At 41.6% G+C, this 18,435-nt stretch overlaps 1 protein-coding gene across 2 annotated transcripts in view; it reads right to left on the bottom strand.

The window, feature by feature from the left end:
- Positions 1-496: 496 nt before the first annotated feature.
- Positions 497-18,435, bottom strand: part of LOC311137279 (pleckstrin homology domain-containing family G member 7-like) — a 36,856-nt gene continuing 18,917 nt past the window's right edge. Inside the window, exons 9-17 of one of the 2 annotated variants that reach the window (XM_084171697.1) lie at positions 15,401-15,508; positions 14,309-14,422; positions 12,790-12,964; positions 10,625-10,740; positions 9,909-9,996; positions 9,721-9,800; positions 9,416-9,569; positions 8,264-8,361; positions 497-1,087 (exon numbers count right to left, since the gene is read on the bottom strand). In XM_084171697.1, coding sequence (XP_084027823.1) covers positions 974-1,087; positions 8,264-8,361; positions 9,416-9,569; positions 9,721-9,800; positions 9,909-9,996; positions 10,625-10,740; positions 12,790-12,964; positions 14,309-14,422; positions 15,401-15,508 — 1,047 coding nt within the window. In that variant the 3' untranslated portion in view covers positions 497-973. The remainder of the gene's footprint in view (positions 1,088-8,263; positions 8,362-9,415; positions 9,570-9,720; positions 9,801-9,908; positions 9,997-10,624; positions 10,741-12,789; positions 12,965-14,308; positions 14,423-15,400; positions 15,509-18,435) is intronic. The other variant, XM_084171698.1, reaches the window with a different exon arrangement.

Below are 18,435 nucleotides of genomic sequence, written 5' to 3' on the forward strand. Positions count from 1 at the left end.
GATAAATTGCTATAACAGATGTGGGTAGCTGATACTTACTTAAAATACCTATCCAAGTGTTAGATCTGTCAGGCATCAGCGCAGTCTAAGCTCTGGAACGCGGTCCTTGTTTGTCAGGCTAATTGTCATGTTGACAGTCAGGAACCCTGTGTTCCCTTGGAGCACTGCCACCACACAGTTTGTCACTGACCGCCTGACCTTGAAGGAGGGATGTGTGTGTGATTAGAGAAAGAATAATATCAATTGACCAGATGTACCACTTTTGTTTGTTTTCAAATGTTCCATCATGAGTTAGACTAAATAAAACTAGGTGTTTCTATTTTCCTTGGTGGTCAGTGTCTGTTTTATACCAGTGTGTTAGAGTATGATCTCTCACCCACTTGGATGATAATGACATGGGTTAGTTGTACTGTTCTGACTTGTGATGTATTGTTAGCCGCATACATTTATAATGTATTCTGAGCACCCATCAGCAACACAGGACAAAGTCAACACTTCTCATTTTCAACAATTTATTGTCATCTTATGGTAACACAATGCACTTTCAAAGCAAACCTGAATTTTAGAAATTATCCAGCTAGTATTTTAAAATGGCTTAGGAGGAACCACAGTGCATGACACAGTAATAGTAGTCCTTGTTTTAGTCTAGGGCAGTGCTCACCAACCCTGGTACTGGAAAGATTCACCAAGAGTGCAGGTTTTCCTTCCAGCCCAGCACCAACCAACACACCTGATTAAACTAATCAAAGGTATCGACAACGAGCTAGTTTAATCAAGTGCATTTGTGTTGGTCTGTACTTAGAACCAGCCTAGTTGTACTGGGCTGGCCTGGTTACACATCCACCATGTTTCTGGAACTCTGCTGGAAAGGACAATGTGAAAATAAAATATCATAGCCTATGGTTTAGGACCTATAGTGGGAGGCCCCAGAAGCAGTATTTGTGGTCCCCTGTTGTAGTGAACGTCAGATGTCTCAGATCTGGGAGGACTCTAGCCACAGTGAGGAGCTCTTCACCCGGGGAGGCTGCTGGGAATCCAGTCTCAGCAGTGTCGTCACAGCGCCCTCTATCTCTGAGATCCACACCCTCTGGAAACGCACACATTTGTATTGTGGTTGATATTGTTCCCCTTTCTACATCCTTTTGTTCTTTTTTAAATCATGTAAAGTGTGTTGTGACCTTTGAAATGCACTTGAAATTAAACTTGACACACTCACAGGGTACCATGAGGATACTTGGCTCACTAACTCATGCCTAGGGTTGCAAAGCGACCAGTAATTTTGTTAATTAACAATGTCTATGGCAATTATCGTAACTTTGGTCATTATTCTTGAATAACAAAAAAAAAAGTATTAAATATATATCATTTTTTTATATCTGTGTCCATATTGTCCATGAGTTTCTAGTATATAGACCATATGGTTCAAGAGAAAATAGCCTATTTGATAAAAATTACATCTACAATGGGATTATTTTCTATTACCTCTGTAACTCAACCAACTATATACTTTTTTTTTTTACAACTGCCACGAGTTTGACAAATACACTACCAGTGAAAAGTTTGGACACCTACTCATTCAAGGGTTTTTCTTTATTTTTACTATTTTTTACATTGTAGAATAAAAACTATAAAATAACACATATGGAATCTTGTAGTAACCAAAAAAGTGTTAAACACATCAAAATATATTTTATATTTGATTTTCTTCAAATAGCCACCCTTTGCCATGATGACAGCTTTGCACACTCTTGGCATTCTCTCAACCAGATTCATGAGGTAGTCACCTGGAATGCATTTCAATTAACAGGTGTGCCTTCTAAAAGTTAATTTGTGGAATTGCTTTCCTTCTTAATGCGTTTGAGCCAATCAGTTGTGTTGTGACAAGGTAGGGGGGGTATACAGACGATAGCCCTATTTGGTAAAAGACAAAGTCCATATTATGACAAGAACAGCTCAAATAAGCAACGAGAAACGAGTCCATCATTACTTTAAGACATGAAGGTCAGTCAATACAGAACATTTCAAGAACTTTGAAAATTTCTTCAAGTGCAGTCGCAAAACCTGTCAAGCGCTATGATGAAACTGGCTCTCATGAGGACCGCCACAGGAATGGAAGACCCAGAGTTACCTCTGCTGCAAAGGATAAGTTCATTAGAGTTACCAGCCTCATAAATTGCAGCCCAAATAAATGCTTCACAGAGTTCAAGTCACAGACACATCTCAAGATCAACTGTTCAGAGGGGACTGTGTGAATCAGGCCTTCATGGTCGAATTGCTGCAAAGAAACCATTACTAAATGACACCAATAATAAGAAGAGACCTGCTTGGGCCAAGAAACACGAGCATGGACAGACAGGTGGAAATTTGTCCTTTTGTCTGGAGTGCAAATTGGAGATTTCTGGTTCCAACCGCCGTGTCTTTGTGAGATGCGGTGTGGGTGAACGGATGATCTCCGCATGTGTAGTTCCCACCATAAAGCATGGGGGAGGAGGTGTCATGATGTGGGGGTGTTTTGCTGGTGACACTATCAGCGATTGATTTAGAATTCAAGGCACACTTAACCAGCATGGCTACCACAGCATTCTGCAGCGATACGCCATCCCATCTGGTTTGGGCTTAGTGGGACTCTCATTTGTTTTTCAACAGGACAATGACCCAACACACCTCAGGCTGTGCAAGGGCTATTTGACCAAGAAGGAGAGTGATGGAGTGCTGCATCAGATGACCTGGCCTCCACAATCCCCCGACCTCAACCCAATTGAGATAGTTTGGGATGAGTCGGACGGCAGAGTGAAGGAAAAGCAGCCAACAAGTGCTTAGCATATATGGGAACTCCTTCAAGACTGTTGGAAAAGCATTCCAGGTGAAGCTGGTTGAGAGAATGCCAAGAGTGTGCAAAGCTGTCATCAAGGCAAAGGGTGGCTATCTGAAGAATCTCAAATATAAAATATATTTTGATTTGTTTAACACTTTTTTGGATACTACATGATTCCATGTGTTATTTCATAGTTTTGATGTCTTCACTATTATTCTACAATGCAGAAAATAGTAAAAAATAAAGAAAAACCCTTGAATGAGTTGGTGTCCAAACTTTTGACTGGTACTGTACATATGGACAAATAAATTAAAGTGTAAAAAATTAATAAATTATATTCCATGCCGAAACACTCATATTAAAACACAAATGGTATTCACTATGCCCCGATTCAGACCCGGGTTAAGCGCGCGTAAATGGAACGTTCCTTTTTATGCGCGTTCTGACCTTGAATTTAAGCATGAAAATAGCATGCTATTCACCCACTATTTGTTTGGGGTGGAGATCTAAGAAATGAAGGTGTGGCTGAGGTGCATCTACTGATAAGCCATATTTTGACCTTGACTTAATTCCACCACCTTTATGCGCGAGGAAACCATGAATAAGGTTGAGCAAACCTGCCGGTTCTAAGTGGAAAAAACGTATCTTTGTTCCGATAAAAATAACAGCATTCTCCATGCACTGTAATTTTATTAAATGGACAGGAGCTATTGATTAGAGCTCGGTAAATGAGTAATCCGTTTGGAGAAGGGGATTGTAAATACACACAGCAATTGTTTTAGAAGATCTTTCCTTATTATCCCTGGAGACGAATGTGAAACCAGCTATATGAAACCAAACTGAAAATCATAACGTATTGCAGCCCCTTTCCACAGTGTAATAGGCTATAAATACAGTGGGGGAAAAAAGAATTTAGTCAGCCACCAATTGTGCAAGTTCTCCCACTTAAAAAGATGAGAGGCCTGTAATTTTCATCATAGGTACACGTCAACTATGACAGACAAAATGAGGAAAATAAATCCAGAAAATCACATTGTAGGATTTTTAATGAATTTATTTGCAATTTATGGTGGAAAATAAGTATTTGGTCAATAACAAAAGTTTCTCAATACTTTGTTATATACCCTTTGTTGGCAATGACACAGGTCAAACGTTTTCTGTAAGTCTTCACAAGGTTTTCACACACTGTTGCTGGTATTTTGGCCCATTCCTCCATGCAGATCTCCTCTAGAGCAGTGATGTTTTGGGGCTGTCGCTGGGCAACACGGACTTTCAACTCCCTCCAAATATTTTCTATGGGGTTGAGATCTGGAGACTGGCTAGGCCACTCCAGGACCTTGAAATGCTTCTTACGAAGCCACTCCTTCGTTGCCCGGGCGGTGTGTTTGGGATCATTGTCATGCTGAAAGACCCAGCCACGTTTCATCTTCAATGCCCTTGCTGATGGAAGGAGGTTTTCACTCAAAATCTCACGATACATGGCCCCATTCATTCTTTCCTTTACACGGATCAGTCGTCCTGGTCCCTTTGCAGAAAAACAGCCCCAAAGCATGATGTTTTCACCCCCATTCTTCACAGTAGGTATGGTGTTCTTTGGATGCAACTCAGCATTCTTTGTCCTCCAAACACGACGAGTTGAGTTTTTACCAAAAAGTTCTATTTTGGTTTCATCTGACCATATGACATTTTCCCAATCCTCTTCTGGATCATCCAAATGCACTCTAGCAAACTTCAGACGGGCCTGGACATGTACTGGCTTAAGCAGGGGGACACGTCTTGCACTGCAGGATTTGAGTCCCTGGCGGCATAGTGTGTTACTGATGGTAGGCTTTGTTACTTTGGTCCCAGCTCTCTGCAAGTCATTCACTAGGTCCCCCCGTGTGGTTCTGGGATTTTTGCTCACCGTTCTTGTGATTCTTTGACCCCACAGGGTGAGCTGTTGCGTGGAGCCCCAGATCGAGGGAGATTATCAGTGGTCTTGTATGTCTTCCATTTCCTAATAATTGCTCCCACAGTTGATTTCTTCAAACCAAGCTGCTTACCTATTGCAGATTCAGTCTTCCCAGCCTGGTGCAGGTCTACAATTTTGTTTCTGGTGTCCTTTGACAGCTGGCCATAGTGGAGTTTGGAGTGTGACTGTTTGAGGTTGTGGACAGGTGTCTTTTATACTGATAACAAGTTCAAACAGGTGCCATTAATACAGGTAACGAGTGGAGGACAGAGGAGCCTCTTAAAGAAGAAGTTACAGGTCTGTGAGAGCCAGAAATCTGGCTTGTTTGTAGGTGACCAAATACTTATTTTCCACCATAATTTGCAAATAAATTCATAAAAAATCCTACAATGTGATTTTCTGGATTTTTTTCCCTCAAATTTGTCTGTCATAGTTGACGTGTACCTATGATGAAAATTACAGGCCTCTCTCATCTTTTTAAGTGGGAGAACTTGCACAATTGGTGGCTGACTAAATACTTTTTTTCCCCCACTGTAGCTGTGCCGTTATTCAGAATTGTAATTGTGTGTGTCCTCATAATTTGATGTATGCCTTTAGAATGTTTTAATTATAGCCTATGTCCATGCATTTCTCAGTTTTATTTCACAATTTGTATCATGTTAAATATTTGCCAGTATCGGGAGGCACCGTCAGTAACACCCACATACATTTATAACTGTCACTTTAGTGTTTGTTTTCTTCTATTTGTAACTTACATTTCACATCATTCCATTCCGTTTACCTTTCTTTCCTCTGTCACGTCCGTGTAAGTTGTTCCTGAGGGTCACTAGCATTAGTGGATCTTATTAGGCTAACGTTGTGAAATAATTTGGGACATGTGGCCTATTTGAATCATTATGGAACTCAGACCACACGTAGCAGGTTAAACCTGGAGCCTGGCGGATGGTTCATGACGACTGGACCGTTGTCATACAGTTCCATGATTAGTGAGAATTAAGGTAGATTTATAGGACTTGTTCAACCCCTATTGTACACTTTCATCCACTTTCCAATATTTCATGGATTGAACTTGAATATGACAACTTTCAGGATGAATCAAACCACTATTTTTAATTCATCAATATATTTAGTGCGTTAAGGCTCTAAACCTGCTTTTTTTTAATGATTCATATATACTTTCCTAACCCCAAAATGTGCCTACATAATCTACAAGATCAGAGTTTTTACATCTACCAGTCGGTGTTGAAACGGAGATGAATATGCATATATTTAGATGGTTTCTTTCATTTTTATTTTGTATTTTTATTTAACTAGGCAAGTCAATTAAGAACAAAATTATGGCTTACCAAGAGGCAAAAAGCCTCCTGCTGGGACGGGGGCTGGGATTAAAAATAAAAATATAGGACAAAAACACACATCACGACAAGAGAGACACCACAACACTCCATACAACAACAAAGCATGGCAGCAACACAACATGACAACATGGCATTAGCACAACATGTTAGCACCACAAACATGGTCCAAACATTGTTAGGCACAGACAACAGCACAAAGGGCAAAAAGGTTGAGACAACAATACATCACGTGAAGCAGCCACAAGTGTTAGTAAGCGTGTCCATGATTGAGTCCGAATGTAGAGATGGAGATAAAACTGTCCAGTTTGAGTGTTTTTTTGCAGCTCACTCCAGTCGCTAGCTGCAGCGAACTGATCCCTATTTTCTGAACCTGTTCTCTCGATGTATTCTAGTCTGTCAACAATATTCAAATAAAAAGGTACACCATTAAGATAAATGTACTGACAACCCTATTGAATGAACACTCCAGGAGAAAATCTGATGCCAGCAAGTGGGAGGGTTTTCAACAGTTTAATTACATTTAATCAGAGTGTGCAAGGGAACCACGCCTGCAAAGCCTGTTTTGCACCTGCACAAGGTAAGTCTGAATACCAACTACTGAGAAAGGCATAATTTCCTAAATTGGAATCGGGACTTAAGTTGGTTTATATTAACGATAATGTTTTACAGCTTTATATTTTTTATTTAAAAAATAATCTTATTGAATTATTAAATATATTTTCCACGTGATAATGCCAGAGAGAGGGCCAGAGATTAGACACCTGTGATAATCTGAAGTACCCAAAAGGGTCACTAGATGTCGTGATAATTACATAAAATCATTGAAAGACACCAAAATTCTGGTAGTTTACTGGTAAACTTTGAAAGTTTCCAGTAATATACCCACCCTTTGCAACCTTACTCATGCCTAGTAATGAAGGATATTCCACCTAACCTAGATGTATCAACGAGCAAGGTATTGGAATACACACTTCTCTGCTTGTGTCCGATCGTCTGATGACCAACTAGTGCTGAGCAATTAACCGAAATGTAGGTTATTTGATTGACTGAAGTCTGTTCAATTATTTGAATTCCATTTCGTTCTGTTTTTTTCTGTGAGCTCGATGTGCAGTTTCTGTAGAGATAAATCAGATCAAGCCTGAACTGTGCAATGTAGTAGGGAGTTGTAGTTTCCAATAGGCCAATATTTTACATAGTTTAGTAAAATAAAACATGGTAATTAACTACAATGACCCTAATCCATTGCGGGCCCACTTAAACTTGTTCATCTGTGCGGAGCAGGACACAGACAGAGAAGAGAGAACTAGCAATCGAGAGGGATAGAAAGCAGTTGATCTTGATAGTTGGTATTCAGAAGTCATAAAAGTATGCCTTATTTACTTTGAACAACTACAAAAATAGTGATTTTGTAAGACAGCATAGGCAGCAGCTCTTTAGAGATGAGATGACTTGGAATTAAATAGTCATCAAATAAAACAAATATTTTATTAAAGTAATGTGAATAAATTATGGTTCATAAGTGATAAGCAGTAATGGGCAGTCACTACCATCATGGGACTTAAATTAATTGTTTTATTCTGTGTTGTTACAGCATTCAACCCACATAATGCACAGTGCTTTTAATGTCAAAAATACATTTAAACCGAAAGCCATGATTCTTTTTTAAATAATCGGACCGAAACAACCTCAAAAAGCACTAAATCGCTCAGCACTATGACAAACACTAACTGGAGCGAGTCACTTGATTTCTGGGAGGATAGCAATTTGTATGTTTGCTCAGAGAAAATCTCCTAGACAAATATAGACTGTAAATAGCTCAACAATGATTATTATCAGGCATGGGAATTAAACATGGTGATGAATGAAGGATTTTATATGGCAGTATTCAACTAGCAACTCATCTAAAATTAATAATCTTTGACCCTGCTGTTTGAGATGGGAATTTCATGATAATGATAGATCCATGCCTTACATAAGATAGCGTAACATGAGATACCACATAACGAAATGTTGCCAGACACCATGGTGCATTTACACATGAACAACCAAATCGGTATGCAATGTAAAAATACAGTGTTTTTGTTAGGCCTACAACACGTACAGTGCGTTTACTTTAAGTTCAGAGTGCTCTTACTGTACCTTGACGGCCTCGGACGGCGCTTGTAGAACGAAGGCAGCGATACACTGCTGGTAGCGGTTCTGGTGCATGATGATGAAGGATTGGGGTAGCCCTGACGCTGAGAAGAGAAGGAGGAAACATGGCAGGGTCATATTCATTAGTGCACACCGTAGAAAAACATAGAAAAAGTTTTGTCCCGGAAAATGAAAGCAAGCGTTTCTTATTGGAAGTTCAGGTAGTGCCTCCCTGTTTTGGCCCTTTTGCTTCTAATGAATACAACTCAGTTTACATTTAGCAGATGCGCTTATCCAGAGTGATTTACAGTAGTGAATGCATACATTTTCGTACTGGTCCCTGTGGGAATCGAACCCACAACCCTGGCATTGCAAGCGCCATGCTCTACCAACTGAGCCACACGGGACCAGTTCTGTTGCAAACACACATAAGCAGTACAGAAGGAAGAGTACTGAACAAATAACTCAGGACTGATACTGTAATCGATTACAGATTACTAATCTGCGGTTTAGATAACTGTGGATTGCACAATATGTTTTTATCATAGGTTTCATTATTGATATCAAGTCAGTATCTTATCAGTAAGTAAAGCAGCGTTTCCCAAACTGTCCTCGGGATCCCTTGGAGGTGCACGTTTTGGTTTTTGCCCCAACACTACACAGCTGATTCAAATGATCAAAGTTTATGATTAGTTGATTATTTAATCAGATGTGTAGTGCTAGATCACAAATCAAAATGTACACCCCTTGGGGTCCCGAGGACTGAGTTTGGGAAACCCTGAAGTAAAGCAAGAGGTGTGAACAAGTGCCAAATAGCCTAAATGTAATAGATTAGTAGATGTTCATAGGCCTATGTTTAAATCAGTGATGAGGTCCTGGGATCAGGTTGTACATTATTTTCCATAAAAACATACACTGTTAAGTTACTGCACTGTTGAGAGGAGAGCTTGCAACTAAGCATGTCATTTTACCATTTACTCCCCGCTGTATCCTGTGCATATGACAAATAAACTTTGATTTGACAATCACATTAAGGTTGACAAAAGCCAAAATGCTTGTGTGTGTTACTAGGACATGTTCCTTAAACTGTGGAAACTATATAATTGAGTGCTGGCCTTTTTCAATTAATATATCATGCAGGTGTTGATCCCTCCCCACCTGCTGCGTTGAGTTGGTCGACGCTCTTGAGCTGGAGGCGGTCCAGCGAGACGGGCTGGTCCAGGACGGTGAAGGTACAGCCCTCCTTCAGCAGCTGGTCAAACTCCTGGTTCTGAGGGAGGCGCAAAGGATTCTGTTCAGGACCTGTGGACTTCTAAACAGGGGGGGGGGGGGGGGGATTAGAGGATTAAGTACTATACGTAAGTAGTTGTTTTAAGTACTATACGTAGGTAGTTGTTAAGTAAGTTATAATGCATATGTAGTTAAGTATATATGTGAGAAAATCATATAGATATGGGTCCTACCTTCTTGTTCCTCTTGATCTTGGTGATGAGGAGGAACTCGTCAAAGAGAAACAGGTACACATCATGCAGCTTGGCATTCTCTGGTGGTAACACATATAGAGATGATGTCAGGACATGGCCGATGTAAAACTACAGTACTTCAAACGTATTTTAATTAGTCTTGTCTGATTCCTCTGTATGTCACCGACCTGTGAGCACTAGTTTCCCCTCGTGCAGGAGGCTCCGACGAGCGATGAGGTTTTCCAGGGTGACTGCTTTCAGGAGATGCTTCAGATTCTGTTCATAGCCAAATGAAGGGCTGAGGTTAGGTTGTGGGTAGACGCATAATTTATTTGCATTCTTACGAGTTCATATGTGGTGGGAGTATATTTTATTTTTATCATATCACACCGTTATATCTCTTGCATGCATATCTAGCTTTGCGGATCATGATGTTCAGATATCACTTGATTTTTATCTGAAAAAACTAAGATGCTTCAGACAGCTTTCTCTTTACTTTACATCAATGCATTGATATCATTCAAGATACAGCTAAGTTGTTGTTGTACTGTATCTGACTTGTGTATCAAACGTTAACCATATGATCTGTTCTATTCTAATCCAAACCAAAGAATATCCATTTTTCGTGGCCAGAGGTAAAGACACCAACCCAAGACCAGCATCATTGGAAAGCTTAAGGACAGAGGCCCATGTTCCTCCAGGAACTAAGTACAGAGGCCCATGTTCCTCCAGGAACTAAGTACAGAGGCCCATGTTCCTCCAGGAACTAAGTACAGAGGCCCATGTTCCTCCAGGAACTAAGAGGATTAAGTCAATTAAGTGAATTATATTCTATTATGTATTTGTGCAAACCCAGTTTGGTATTCAAAGCTCAACTCTCTCACTATTGTGAATGGACCCTTACCTCAGGGACGAAGGCCCGCTTGCCTCTCTCCCACACTGGCAGCCACACCAGGGCATCTCTCAGCTGTTTCACCTTCTGGTAGTTGTCCAGCCATTTGACTTTGCCCTCCAGATCACCTACAAAACACACCCACACACACACAACAAAACACACCCACACAACACACACACAACCACACACAGAGGGGGAGGGATGTGTGTGACACAAACAAACCAACAAGGACACTAAACTGCATTCCACTCCACCACTGTTTGATAGTGAGCAGTGCACACTAATTAGGAACATCGATTCTGGCTGGCGTATTCCTGGCTTTGGAACACACATAACAGTCTTAACAAGGATGTCACTTTGTTGTCATCAGATTATATTAATATAATTTATGTAACTTCATATTAGTTTAATAATATAGTCCTATAGTACATACTTCCCACGGGGGGCCAGTATGAAAGATGTATGCACTCACTAATTGTAAGTCGCTCTGGATAAGAGCATCTGCTAAATGACGTAAATGTACTTTGTAAAATGTTCAGCTATGTGCACAATTTTTATTGAACTATCAATTTGTCTGGCATTGGCAATGAAACAAAGCAATTTGAAATTGTATCTCTGATGTTGCATCTCAAAAGTTGCTGATACGGATATCATTAAATGATGACGACAGTTGTCTGTGTGTCTCAACATAGGTGTGATCTATGATGCAACAATCACATTCAGAGATTAGACTGCGCCCACCTCTTACTGTATACACCCACCGCACCCATTAAACATTGACCTATTCAGCCCAGCCTGCCATTGTGACAATGCTATTCCCAGGCCTCATCAACTCACTGTATACCTCTGTTATTGTCTGTACAGTCACACCCTGGCTATGGGAAAGAACTTTGAAGCACACAGTAAAAGCACTGGAATAGAAAAACAGGTTCGATATACAATAACAATCACATTCAAGGTACAATACTGGTACACATTTCCCCACAGCCGGTCCTGTCCATCTAGTTATAGAGTGAACCACCAAAACGCGTCTGCAAGTACAGGCACGCAGAGAAGACTTCAACTGTCACAGATTTTGGTTGCTGCCCAAACAAACAAACAAACAAACTGCCTATTTGTTACCATTTCTAAAATACATGTATTTGTATATCCCCCTTGGTTGTATTTGCTGAGAAGACTGTGTGCAAATTAACTTTTCCACAGTGTATATTTTGTAATGGGCGTGAAGATGTGAGTTAAGCCAGGAGATGTGTAAGTGGCTGACAAAAGCCCACATAGCTCTGTCAGAAAAACCCCTAGAGCTGATGGCCTGAACGGCAGGGCTGCTGTTTCCTACGTAGAAATAGAACTCCTAGAATGGCATCTCCATTCAAGTCAATGGGGGTGATAGGAGGACCGGTGGCCATTTAGAATTCTATTTCTATGTTTTCCTCCATAGTAAGACACAGGAGAGGATAGCTGACTGACTCTGCTTGTGTATGTTAAAGTTTCCTTACATGGCAAAAACGTTCATGTTGTGGTTAGAGACAGAGGAGCCACTAGTGATGACTAACTACTGTTGAATTAGGTTTAGATGAGTCACCTCAGCTGATAACATCAGCCATTATGCAAATAACCCAGATAATCCAATAATGGCTTCACAGAATTCCAAGTCAGATTTATTTACACTAATAATATGTGTGATGATCCACTGACTATAGAGAGTCAGTGTGGTGGTGAGGGGTAACGTAACGTAGTCATGTGTTGCAGTAAGAATGTGCAATAAAGTAGTGTGGTAAGGTTGCACTGTTTTGTAGAAATATCAGATTCGCCTGAGATCCTGACCATGTTGTACACATTGTAGGCAATGGTCTGGCAAAGCTATTTTGTTATTCTCATTGGATGTTATGGGGAAATAAGACTTTCTGTTTTTAATTGAAAATGAACAGTTGTGAAGCGGGCAGTGTTCAGGGGCTGTGTGGGTGTTTGAGTGAAAAAGACTCAGAGGAAAACCAACCAGTATAAACGCACAGCCCCCTTCATGATTGACGCATCATGCTGAAAACATCAAAGAGCCTCACCAGATGCATCTGTTCAAGGCCAGGCAAATAGGAGATATGGTACAGCAGCCTGTGTAGTGATGGGTTTTACAATACAGTGTTTCAGTGGCAAGGGTGAAGGAGGGGGATGCTCACATATGGAGGTGTCCACCTGGTCCACCACTCTCTGCAGGGCGCTCTCCTCCTCCTCCGTCCGGCTCCTCTTCCCCACGTTCTTCAGCAGCAGGGGGTAGCGGGTCAGACGTTGCAACGGCGCCACCAACAGGTCACGCAACTGCAGTCTCCGACACTCCTGGTTCCTCTCACACCACTAAGAAGGAAGGGGAGAGAGAGAGACAAAGACAGCGTAGTGGGGAGAGAGAGAGCGTAGAGGGGAGAGAGAGAGAGAGCGTAGAGGGGAGAGAGAAAGAGAGCGTAGAGGGGAGAGAGAGAGAGAGAAAGAGAGCGTAGAGAGGAGAGAGAGAGAAAGAGAGCATAGAGGAGAGAGAGCGAGAGCGTAGAGGGGAGAGAGAGCGCGTAGAGGGGAGAGAGAGCACGTAGAGGGGAGAGAGAGAGCGCGTAGAGGGGAGAGAGAGAGCGCGTAGAGGGGAGAGAGAGAGAGCGTAGAGGGTAGAGAGAGAGCGCGTAGAGGGGAGAGAGAGAGAGCGCGTAGAGGGGAGAGAGAGAGAGCGCGTAGAGGGGAGAGAGAGAGCGCGTAGAGGGGAGAGAGAGAGAGCGCGTAGAGGGGAGAGAGAGAGCGCGTAGAGGGGCGAGAGAGAGAGCGTAGAGGGGCGAGAGAGAGAGAGAGCGTAGAGGGGAGAGAGAGAGAGAGCGCGTAGAGGGGAGAGAGAGAGAGAGAGCGTAGAGGGGAGAGAGAGAGAGCGTAGAGGGGAGAGAGAGCGAGAGCGTAGAGGGGAGAGAGAGAGAGCGTAGAGGGGAGAGAGAGAGAGAGCGTAGAGGGGAGAGAGAGAGAGCGTAGAGGGGAGAGAGAGAGAGAGCGTAGAGGGGAGAGAGAGAGAGAGCGTAGAGGGGAGAGAGAGAGAGAGCGTAGAGGGGAGAGAGAGCGTAGAGGGGAGAGAGAGAGAGCGTAGAGGGGAGAGAGAGAGAGCGTAGAGGGGAGAGAGAGAGAGAGCGTAGAGGGGAGAGAGAGAGAGAGAGAGCGTAAAGGGGAGAGAGAGAGAGAGCATAGAGGGGAGAGAGAGTTAAAGCCAAATTAAGTACTATAAGTAGGTTGATAAGTAAGTCTGTGACAAAATCTGATATTGAGAGAGAAAGCAATTGAGTAAGAGTGTGGGAGAAAATAAGAGAAAGAGAAGAGACAGGTCAGGAAGTAAGAGTGAAAGAGAGCACGTATTAGGGAGAACTGAGGGATGGGGTAGGGTAGGAGGGAAAGGGAAGTTGTGAGGAAGAAAAATGATCTCAGCTGAGAGCAAAAAAACAGCAGGGTTGCAAAAAAGAAAGAGTCACAATCGCAGGAGACTAATTGTCACATTCCAATTGTCAGCGAGCCCCAGTGACTCTGTTCGCTCACACTTGACCCGGTTCTATCCTACCTTACTGCATTATTGTGTGTGGTTGTTAGGGACAAGGTACAGCGCAACCTTGCCCCAACCAACCCTGATTTATAGTTCCAAATAAGCAGCGCTCGGCGGCTCCGGCCTGCAGTACAGTGTACCTTCACGTAGGAGCCAAAGTCCTCTCTGTGCTTCAGGCTGTCCAGATAAAAGAGTGCAGTGGAATAGTTGAGGCAGTATTTCTGCAGACAGTGGCATATGCTCTCCCGGATCGCCTGCCAACAGATAGAGAGAGATATATGTAAATGGTTAGCTAAGCAGTAAGCTCATAGAGAAACAGAAAAATCTCATCAAAGTTTATTGGTCGTGTACACAGATTTGCCGGTGTAATAGCACAGTGGTTCCCAACCTTTTTGGGTTACTGTACCACCAACTGAATTTTGCTCTGCCAGGAGTACCCCTGGAGTACCCCCTCATGTGCATTTTACCAGTAAGCCTATGGTCTCATGGGTCTTCTCAAGTACCCCCTATGGATAGGCCAAGTACCCCCAGGGGTCCTAGTAAGATGAATGCACTAACTGTAAGTCGCTCTGGATAAGAGCGTCGGCTAAATGAATCAAATGTAAAAAATGTACCCCTGGTTGGGAACCACTATTATAGCAAGTGCAGCGAAATGCTTATGTTACTAGCTCCAACAGTGCAGTAGAATGTTTAATACAATTAAAATACATAAATAATGCTACAATTCTCATCAAGAAATAACAATCCAAAGTAGAGTGTAGGAATCCAGAATATAAATATGTGGTGTGTATAGACAGTATATCATTTGGAAAAGAAAAAAAGCTGCTGGGCCACAGGAAAAACTGTGCTACTTATTCATAGATAATTTCATGGAGGGTGATAGAGATTTACGTCTAGTATACCATATTTGAGTAGGTCACTTTTTAAAACAACACATGACTAATTATATTGATACTTATGATTTTATACTTGTTCTCTGGTTTATAATGAGTGTGTGTGTGCGCGCCTGTTTCAAGTTTTATTAGTCGTATGTACAGGATACACATGGCATACACCGTCCAACGAAATGCTTACGTGTAGGTTCCTTCTCGACAACGCAACAAAATAATACAATCTAAGAATACAAATGTAAAGTAAATTACAGTAGAATAGAATATTCTCTGTGTGTGTAAACGCGTGTGCTTGTGCATTCAAGTATTTGAACGTGTGTGTGTTTGTGTGTGTGTCCATACCTTGAGGAGGAGCTCCTGCAGGGTGGGGGTGGGCCCGCCCCCTGCTACTGGAATCTTCCAGGACTCCTTGATGACATGCAGCAGGCTGGTGAGGAAGCCAAAGCTCACCTGGGGAACAACACATCACATTACAGAGTCCACAAGAAAATGTAATATCATAGATAGACAAAGTCTACATGAAGATGTCATGCCATAGACTATTGCTGTGTAGTCATATAATAGAGTATAATAGAGATCGGTTCTAAGCTGACATTTGGAATTGTTTTAAAATGGTCATAATGGATCATTTAGCAATTTGATTTATAATTTTAGGACCCTTTTAGGTATCAATTTTTTTTTGAAAAAAAATGAATTTGGCTTTTACTACTATAGCCCAGAGAAACGCATTGAATAACACATTCATAAATGGCAAAAAAGACATTCAAAGAACAAGGTTTTGAAGTGTCTGTCCTATATCTAGGAGATATAACTAAAATGTAAAACGTAAATATAAGAAAGCTTTAAAAAAAAAAAGTATATATATATATATATATATACATATACATATACATACACACATACACAGTGGGGAGAACAAGTATTTGATACACTGCCGATTTTGCAGGTTTTCCTACTTACAAAGCATGTAGAGGTCTGTCATTTTTTATCATAGGTACACTTCAACTGTGAGAGACTGAATCTAAAACAAAAATCCAGAAAATCACATTGTATGATTTTTAAGTAATGAATTTGCATTTTATTGCATGACATAAGTATTTGATCACCTACCAACCAGTAAGAATTCCAGCTCTCACAGACCTGTTAGTTTTTCTTTAAGAAGCCCTCCTGTTCTCCACTCATTACCTGTATTAACTGCACCTGTTTGAACTCGTTACCTGTATAAAAGACACCTGTCCACACACTCAATCAAACAGACTCCAACCTCTCCACAATGGCCAAGACCAGAGAGCTGTGTAAGGACATCAGGGATAAAATTGTAGACCTGCACAAGGCTGGGATGGGCTACAGGACAATAGGCAAGCAGCTTGGTGAGAAGGCAACAACTGTTGGCGCAATTTTTAGAAAATTGAAGAAGTTCAAGATGACGGTCAATCGACTCGGTCAGGGGCTCCATGCAAGATCTCACCTCGTGGGGCATCAATGATCATGAGGAAGGTGAGGGATCAGCCCAGAACTACACGGCAGGACCTGGTCAATGACCTGAAGAGAGCTGGGACCACAGTCTCAAAGAAAACCATTAGTAACACACTACGCCGTCATGGATTAAAATCCTGCAGCGCACGCAAGGTCCCCCTGCTCAAGCCAGCGCATGTCCAGGCCCGTCTGAAGTTTGCCAATGACCATCTGGATGATCCAGAGGAGGAATGGGAGAAGGTCATGTAGTCTGATGAGACAAAAATAGAGCTTTTTGGTCTAAACTCCACTCGCCGTGTTTGGAGGAAGAAGAAGGATGAGTACAACCCCAAGAACACCATCCCAACCGTGAAGCATGGAGGTGGAAACATCATTCTTTGGGGATGCTTTTCTGCAAAGGGGACAGGACGACTGCACCGTATTGAGCGGAGGATGGATGGGCCAACAACCTCCTTCCCTCAGTAAGAGCATTGAAGATGGGTCGTGGCTGGGTCTTCCAGCATGACAACGACCCGAAACACACAGCCAGGGCAACTAAGGAGTGGCTCCGTAAGAATCATCTCAAGGTCCTGGAGTGGCCTAGCCAGTCTCCAGACCTGAACCCAATAGAAAATCTTGAGGGAGCTGAAAGTCCGTATTGCCCAGCGACAGCCCCGAAACCTAAAGGATCTGGAGAAGGTCTGTATGGAGGAGTGGGCCAAAATTCCTGCTGCAGTGTGTGCAAACTTGGTCAAGACCTACAGGAAACGTATGATCTCTGTAATTGCAAACAAAGGTTTCTGTACCAAATATTAAGTTCTGCTTTTCTGATGTATCAAATACTTATGTCATGCAATAAAATGCAAATTAATTACTTAAAAATCATACAATGTGATTTTCTGGATTTTTGTTTTAGATTCCGTCTCTCACAGTTGAAGTGTACCTATGATAAAAATTACAGACCTCTACATGCTTTGTAAGTAGGAAAACCTGCAAAATCGGCAGTGTATCAAATACTTGTTCTCCCCACTGTGTGTGTAATATATATATATATATATATATATATATATATATATATATATATAGTACCAGTCAAAAGTTTGGACACACCTCCTCATTCAAGGGTTTTTCTTTCTTTTTACATTGTAGAATAATAGTGAAGACATCAAAACTATAAAATAACACATATGGAATCATGTAGCAACCAAAAAAGTGTTAAACAATTCAAAATATATTTTGTAATTGAGAATCTTCAAATAGCCACCCTTTGCCTTGATGACAGCTTTGCACACTCTTGGCATTCTCTCAACCAGCTTCATGAGGTAGTCACCTGGAATGCATTTCAATTAACAGGTGTGCCTTCTTAAAAGTTAATTTGTGGAATTTATTTCCTTTTAATGTGTTTGAGCCAATCAGTTGTGTTGTGACAAGGTAGGGGGATATACAGAAGATAGCCCTATTTGGTAACAGTCCATATTATGCAAGAACAGCTCAAATAGGCAAAGAGAAATGACAGTCCATCATTACTTTAAGACATGAAGGTCAGTCAATACGGAACATTTAATAACTTTGAACGTTTCTTCAAGTACAGTTGCAAAAACCATCAAGCGCTATGATGAAACTGGCTCTCATGAGGACCGCCACAGGAATGGAAGACCCAGAGTTACCTCTGCTGCAGAGGAGAAGTTCATTAGAGTTACCAGCCTCAGAAATTGCAGCCCAAATAAATGCTTCACAGTTCAAGTAACAGACAAATCTCAACATCAACTGTTCAGAAGAGACTGTGTGAATCAGGCCTTCATGGTCGAATTTCTGCAAAGAAACCACTACTAAAGGACACCAATAAGAATAACAGACTTACTTGGACCAAGAAACACGAGCAATGGACATTAGACCGGTGGAAATCTGTAATTTGGTCTTGA

Source organism: Coregonus lavaretus (genome assembly GCF_964263955.1).
Source record: "Coregonus lavaretus genome assembly, chromosome: 11".
NCBI classification, from domain to species: Eukaryota; Metazoa; Chordata; class Actinopteri; order Salmoniformes; family Salmonidae; genus Coregonus; species Coregonus lavaretus.